The sequence below is a fragment of the Phoxinus phoxinus genome (genome assembly GCF_949152265.1).
Source record: "Phoxinus phoxinus genome assembly, chromosome: 21".
NCBI classification, from domain to species: domain Eukaryota; kingdom Metazoa; phylum Chordata; class Actinopteri; order Cypriniformes; family Leuciscidae; genus Phoxinus; species Phoxinus phoxinus.
The window spans coordinates 753,324-760,823 of record NC_136896.1 but is presented as its reverse complement, the minus strand read 5'-3'; the positions used below and the strand labels follow the sequence as shown (position 1 = coordinate 760,823).

General features: G+C 48.5%; 1 protein-coding gene across 1 annotated transcript in view; it reads left to right on the top strand.

Moving 5' to 3' along the window:
• LOC306989385 (ras-related protein Rab-37) overlaps positions 1-5,833 on the top strand; it is a 9,404-nt gene extending 3,571 nt beyond the window's left edge. The window contains exons 5-9 of the mRNA XM_079595060.1: positions 4,566-4,618; positions 4,719-4,784; positions 5,102-5,158; positions 5,568-5,644; positions 5,716-5,833. Coding sequence (XP_079451186.1) covers positions 4,566-4,618; positions 4,719-4,784; positions 5,102-5,158; positions 5,568-5,644; positions 5,716-5,815 — 353 coding nt within the window. The 3' untranslated portion in view covers positions 5,816-5,833. The remainder of the gene's footprint in view (positions 1-4,565; positions 4,619-4,718; positions 4,785-5,101; positions 5,159-5,567; positions 5,645-5,715) is intronic.
• Positions 5,834-7,500: the final 1,667 nt, after the last annotated feature.

Genomic DNA, 7,500 nt, shown 5'->3' with positions numbered 1-7,500 from the left:
TGTGAGCGGAGTGTGAGCAGAGTGAGTGTGAGCGGAGTGTGAGCGGAGTGAGTGTGAGCGGAGTGAGTGTGAGCGGAGTGAGTGTGAGCGGAGTGTGAGTGTGAGCAGAGTGTGAGCGGAGTGAGTGTGAGCGGAGTGTGAGGTGAGTGTGAGCGGAGTGTGAGTGTGAGGTGAGTGTGAGCGGAGTGAGCGGAGTGTGAGTGTGAGCGGAGTGAGTGTGAGCGGAGTGTGAGGTGAGTGTGAGCGGAGTGTGAGTGTGAGGTGAGTGTGAGCGGAGTGTGAGCGGAGTGAGGTGAGTGTGAGCGGAGTGTGAGGTGAGTGTGAGCGGAGTGTGAGGTGAGTGTGAGCGGAGTGTGAGCGGAGTGTGAGGTGAGTGTGAGCGGAGTGTGAGGTGAGTGTGAGCGGAGTGTGAGCGGAGTGAGGTGAGTGTGAGGTGAGTGTGAGCGGAGTGTGAGGTGAGTGTGAGCGGAGTGTGAGGTGAGTGTGAGCGGAGTGTGAGCGGAGTGAGGTGAGTGTGAGGTGAGTGTGAGCGGAGTGTGAGCGGAGTGAGGTGAGTGTGAGCGGAGTGTGAGCGGAGTGTGAGCGGAGTGAGGTGAGTGTGAGCGGAGTGTGAGCGGAGTGAGGTGAGTGTGAGGTGAGTGTGAGCGGAGTGTGAGCGGAGTGTGAGCGGAGTGAGGTGAGTGTGAGCGGAGTGTGAGGTGAGTGTGAGCGGAGTGTGAGCGGAGTGAGGTGAGTGTGAGGTGAGTGTGAGCGGAGTGTGAGCGGAGTGTGAGCGGAGTGAGGTGAGTGTGAGCGGAGTGTGAGGTGAGTGTGAGCGGAGTGTGAGGTGAGTGTGAGGTGAGTGTGAGCGGAGTGTGAGCGGAGTGTGAGTGGAGTGTGAGTGTGAGCGGAGTGTGAGCGGAGTGAGTGTGAGCGGAGTGTCAAGTCAAGTCAAGTCACCTTTATTTATATAGCGCTTTTTACAATACAGATTGTATCAAAGCAGCTTCACAGTGATAACATGAAAATAATACAAAAAATAATTTCATCATCATCCACCTTTAAGGCAGATCTATAATATTGTTGAATATTAAATGTCCCCAACTAAGCAAGCCAGAAGGTAAGGCAACAGCGGCAAGGAACCAAAACTCCATCAGGGACAGAATGGAGAATAAACCTTGGGAGAACCCAGGCTCAGTCGGGGGCCAGTTCTCCTCTGGCCAATGAGTGAACAGTGTATGAAGTTCAGAATGAATCAGAGTATTTGTCCAGTTCCGGTTGGTTGAAGTCGGAGTGGAGAGGAGGAGAGACTGGTTGACACTTCAGGTCAGCGGCGTCGTCGTGTCCTGGCGCTGGTCCTTCATCAGATCTGGATACGGCCTGGTTCCGGTGGACAGCGGTAAACCTCGGGATAGACAGAGAGACTAATATTAGCGTAGACGCCATCCTTCTTATGATGTACCAAGTACATCAGGATTACGGGAAGTGTTCCCGGTCCCGGCTGTTCTAAACTATGCAGCCTAATTATATAAGTCTATAATGTGTTATGTGTATGCTAGGCCGAAGAGATGTGTTTTTAGTCTAGCTTTGAACTGACAGAGTGTGTCTGCTTCCCGGACAATGGTAGGAAGACTGTTCCAGAGTTTTGGAGCTAAATAGGAAAAGGATCTACCGCCAGCAGTCGATTCTGATATTCTAGGTATTATTAACTGGCCGGAGTTTTGAGATGGCAGTAGACGTGAAGGACTATAATGCGTTAAGAGCTCGCTCAAGTACTGCGGAGCTAAACCATTTAGTGCTTTGTAAGTGATCAGCAATATTTTAAAATTTATACGATGTTTAATAGGCAGCCAATGCAGTGTTGACAGAACAGGGCTAATATGGTCATACTTCCTGGTTCTAGTAAGAACTCGAGCTGCTGCGTTTTGAACTCGCTGTAGTTTGTGTGTTAAGCGTGCAGGGCAACCACCCAGTAGAGCATTACAATAATCTAGCCTTGAGGTCATAAACGCATGAACTAATTGTTCTGCATTATTCATTGAGAGCATATGACGTAATTTAGATATATTTTTAAGATGGAAGAAAGCGGTTTTACAGATACTAGACACATGACTTTCAAATGAAAGATTGGTATCAAAGAGCACACACACACACACACACACACACACAGGTTCCTAACCGACGACGAAGACTTAACAGAGCAGCCATCAAGTGTTAGACAGTACTCTAGGTTATTACGTGTGGAAGTTTTTTGTTCAATAATTAGAATCTCTGTTTTTTCTGAATTTAGTAGTAGGAAATTACTAGTCATCCAATTTTTTATATCCGCTATGCATTCCGTTAATTTTGTGAATTGGTAGGTTTCGTTAGGTTTTGAAGAAATATACAGCTGAGTATCGTCGGCATAACAGTGAAAACTAATTCCATGTTTCCTAATGATATCTCCTAATGGTAGCATGTACAGAGTGAACAGCAGCGGTCCTAGTACTGAGCCTTGTGGTACGCCATACTGAACTTGTGATTGATAAGACATCTCTTCATTTACTGCTACAAACTGATAACGGTCAGATAAGTATGATTTAAACCATGCTAGTGCAATTCCACTAATGCCAACATAATGTCCGAGTCTATTTAAAAGGATGTTGTGGTCAATGGTGTCAAATGCAGCACTAAGATCCAGTAATACTAATAGAGAGATACAACCACGATCGGATGATATGAGTGTGAGTGTGAGCAGAGTGTGAGTGTGAGTGTGAGCGGAGTGTGAGCGGAGTGAGTGTGAGCGGAGTGTGAGTGTGAGCGGAGTGAGTGTGAGCGGAGTGAGTGTGAGCGGAGTGTGAAGTGAGTGTGAGTGAGCGGAGTGTGAGTGTGAGCGGAGAGTGAGTGTGAGCGGAGAGTGAGTGTGAGTGAGTGTGAGCGGAGAGTGAGTGTGAGCGGAGTGAGTGTGAGCGGAGTGTGAGTGTGAGTGAGCGGTGTGAGCGGAGTGTGAGTGTGAGCGGAGTGAGTGTGAGCGGAGTGTGAGGTGAGTGTGAGCGGAGAGTGAGTGTGAGCGGAGTGTGAGTGAGCGGAGTGTGAGTGTGAGCGGAGTGTGAGGTGAGTGTGAGCGGAGTGTGAGTGTGAGTGAGCGGAGTGAGTGTGAGCGGAGTGTGAGTGTGAGCGGAGAGTGAGAGTGAGTGTGAGAGTGAATGTGAGTGAGTGAGTGTGAGAGTGAGAGTGTGTGTGTGAGAGTGTGTGTGAGAGTGAGTGTGAGAGTGAGTGAGTGTGAGAGTGAGTGTGAGAGTGAGTGTGAGTGTGAGTGAGTGAGAGTGAGAGTGAGTGTGAGAGTGAGTGTGAGAGTGAGTGTGAGGTGAGTGTGAGCGGAGTGTGAGTGTGAGCGGAGAGTGAGAGTGAGTGTGAGAGTGAGAGTGAGTGTGTGAGTGATTGTGAGTGAGTGTGAGAGTGAGTGTGAGAGTGAGAGTGTGTGTGTGTGTGTGTGTGTGAGAGTGTGTGTGAGAGTGAGTGTGAGAGTGAGTGTGAGAGTGAGTGAGTGAGTCAGTGTGAGAGTGAGTGTGAGAGTGAGTGTGAGAGTGAGAGTGAGTGTGAGAGTGAGTGTGAGTGTGAGAGTGAGTGTGAGAGTGAGTGTGAGAGTGAGAGTGAGTGTGAGAGTGAGTGTGAGAGTGAGAGTGAGTGTGAGAGTGAGAGTGAGAGTGAGAGTGAGTGTGAGAGTGAGTGTGAGAGTGAGAGTGAGAGTGAGTGTGAGAGTGAGTGTGAGAGTGAGAGTGAGAGTGAGTGTGAGAGTGAGAGTGAGTGTGAGAGTGAGTGTGAGAGTGAGTGTGAGAGTGAGAGTGAGTGAGAGTGAGTGTGAGAGAGAGTGAGTGTGAGTGTGAGAGTGAGTGTGAGTGTGAGAGTGAGTGTGAGTGTGAGAGTGAGTGAGTGTGAGAGTGAGTGTGTGAGAGTGAGTGTGAGAGTGAGAGTGAGTGTGTGAGTGTGAGAGTGAGTGTGAGTGTGAGAGTGAGTGTGAGAGTGAGTGAGTCAGTGTGAGAGTGAGTGTGAGAGTGAGTGTGAGTGAGTGTGAGAGTGAGTGTGAGAGTGAGTGTGAGAGTGAGTGTGAGAGTGAGTGTGAGAGTGAGTGTGAGAGTGAGTGTGAGAGTGAGTGTGTGAGAGTGAGTGTGAGAGTGAGAGTGAGTGTGTGAGAGTGAGAGTGAGTGTGAGAGTGAGTGTGAGAGTGAGTGTGAGAGTGTGAGTGAGTGAGTGTGAGAGTGAGTGTGTGAGAGTGAGAGTGAGAGTGAGTGTGAGAGTGAGTGTGAGTGTGAGAGTGAGTGAGTGTGAGAGTGAGTGTGAGAGTGAGAGTGAGAGTGAGTGTGTGAGAGTGAGTGAGTGAGTGAGTGAGTGAGTGTGAGAGTGAGTGTGTGAGTGTGAGAGTGAGTGTGAGAGTGAGAGTGAGCGGAGTGAGTGAGTGTGGGCGGAGTGTGAGCGGAGTGTGTGTGTGTGTGTGAGTGTGAGCGGAGTGTGTGTGTGTGTGTGTGTGTGTGTGTGTGTGAGTGTGAGCGGAGTGTGTGTGTGTGTGTTCATACTGTAATCATGATGATGTTATTAATCTCTCTCAGCGCTGCTCCTGCTCTATGACATCACCAGCAAATCCTCCTTTGATAACACACGAGTACGAGCTCCACTTCACACAAGCATGCACAAACAAACAATAACAATTGTGTGTATTAGAGTATTAGAGGCTTCTGATTGGTTGGGGGTTTGTGTTGTAGGCGTGGCTTACTGAGATCCATGAATATGCTCAGGATGATGTGGTCATCATGTTGCTTGGAAACAAGGTAAGAGTTTATGAATGATAACTGTAACTGTAAGTGTGTGTGTGTGTGTGTGTGTGTGTGTGTGTGTGTGTGTGTGTGTGTGTGTGTGTGTGTGAGTGTGTGTGTGTGTGAGTGTGTGTGTTCAGTCAGACATGAGCAGCTGGAGCGCATGTTTATGAATGGTAACTGTAACTGTGTGTGTGTGTGTGTGTGTGTTCAGTCAGACATGAGCAGCGCGAGCACATGTTTATGAATGGTAACTGTAACTGTGTGTGTGTGTGTGTGTGTGTGTGTGTGTGTGTGTGTGTGTGTGTGTGTGTGTGTGTGTGTGTGTTCAGTCAGACATGAGCAGTGGGAGAGTGATCCGACGTGAGGATGGAGAGAAGCTCGCCAGAGTGAGTCTCAATCTATTCCAGTTATTCAATATATTTAAATATATATTCATTTAATTATTTGTATTCATTTATTAATTTAATATATATATATATATGTGTGTGTGTGTGTGTATATGTATGTATTATTATTTTATTCATAATTAAATATATATACATATACACACACACACACACAGTATATTTGTATATGCTCTACTGGTAAATATTAATTAATTAATTATAATCAATTAAATCATTGTCATAAATCATTATAATATATACATACCTTTATTCTATAAACACTTTTTTCTAGTTTGATCTAAAAATAGCTCTTTTGTGGAGTGAAGTACAGCCTTTCGGTTCACAAATGATTTATTCAACATTAAACGCTTCATTCCCATTCCAAGCCCTTTAAACGTGTTTTTCTCAGGAGTACGGGGTCATTTTCCTGGAGACCAGCGCCAAGACCGGACTCAACGTGGACGAGGCCTTCACGACTGTGGCAAAGTGAGTTTGTGACTGAAGACTGGAGATGTTAAAGGAGATCTGTGCTGTGTAATTACTCCTGTCCATCACAGAGAGCTGGTGAGACTCGCCGTCCAGACGCCCGTCCAGCACAGGCTCGAGCTTCATGAGGTGACGGAGCCGGAGAGGGAGACGACGGGCTGCTGCGGGTGAACTAGACCAGCGGAGAGGAGGAAGAGGAGGAGGAGGAAGAGGAGAGGAGGAGGAGAGGGAGACGACGGGCTGCTGCGGGTGAACTAGACCAGCGGAGAGGAGGAAGAGGAGGAGGAGGAAGAGGAGAGGAGGAGGAGAGGGAGACGGCGGGCTGCTGCGGGTGAACTAGACCAGCGGAGAGGAGGAAGAGGAGGAGGAGGAAGAGGAGAGGAGGAGGAGAGGGAGACGACGGGCTGCTGCGGGTGAACTAGACCAGCGGAGAGGAAGAGGAGGAGGAGAGGAAGAGGAGGAGGAAGAGGAGGAGGAGAGGAGGAGGAGAGGAAGAGGAGAGGAGGAGGAAGAGGAGGAGGAGGAAGAGGAGAGGAGGAGGAGAGGGAGACGACGGGCTGCTGCGGGTGAACTAGACCAGCGGAGAGGAGGAAGAGGAGGAGGAGAAGAGGAGAGGAAGAGGAGGAGGAGGAGAAGAGGAGAGGAAGAGGAGGAGGAAGAGGAGAGGGAGACGACGGGCTGCTGAGAGGAGGAGGAGAAGAGGAAGAGGAGGAGGAGAAGAGGAGAGGAAGAGGAGGAGGAGGAGGAAGAGGAGAGGGAGACGACGGGCTGCTGCGGGTGAACTAGACCAGCGGAGAGGAAGAGGAGGAGGAGGAGGAATAGGAGGAGGAGAAGAGGAGAGGAAGAGGAGGAGGAGAAGAGGAGAGGAAGAAGAGGAGAGGAGGAGGAGGAGAGAGAGACGACGGGCTGCTGCGGGTGAATAGACCAGCGGAGGAGGAAGAGGAGGAGGAGAGGAAGAGGAGAGGAGGAGGAAGAGGAGAGGGAGACGACGGGCTGCTGCGGGTGAACTAGACCAGAGGAGAGGAGGAAGAGGAGGAGGAGAGGAAGAGGAGAGGAGGAGAGGGAGACGACGGGCTGCTGCGGGTAAACTAGCTCAGCGGAGAGGAGGAGGAGAGGAAGAGGAGGAGAGGAAGAGGAGGAGAGGAGGAAAGAAGAGGAGGAGGAAGAGGAAAGAAGAGGAAGAGGAGGAGGAAAGAAGAGGAGGAGGAGGAGGAAGAGAGAGATCTTCTTCACTCTGGCCTGAGCTGAGAGCTGCACTTCTCATTACAAACACCAGATGGCGCTGTGAGCTTCTGACTGGCACTGAACCTTCACAGATTATATACACTGCACACATGCTTTTTTTACTCAGTATTTTTGTCTTGTTTTCAGTACAAATATCTAAACATTCTTAAATCAAGATGCATTTACTATATGAGTAAAATGCCATACAATATTATGTCTTTTTTTCTGGGAATATAAATCAAGATTTGTTGATTAAAAAAGCTAAATTATCTGCCAATTGACCCATTCGCAGGAGTTTGATTGACAGGCGATCTGACCAATCATCATCCGCCGAATCCGCCATTTTGTCCGACAGCAGTCAGGAGAGTTAGTAGATCAACGCTAAAGGATGTGAGCTTGAGAAGCGGAGTGTACTGTCGTCTTTCCGCGGTTAAAACAACATTCTGATGTTCATTCATGTTTATTTGATGCTATAAATGAACTAGAAGGAAGAGATGATGGTTCACGAGCGGCTTTAACTGAGGCAGCGATCTGTCACACACATTAAAGAGCATCAAAACACTATATTTATTGTTTAATTTCTTTAAAAAATGACCAAATTTGAAAGTTAAGACTTTGTTTCCGGGTCTGTG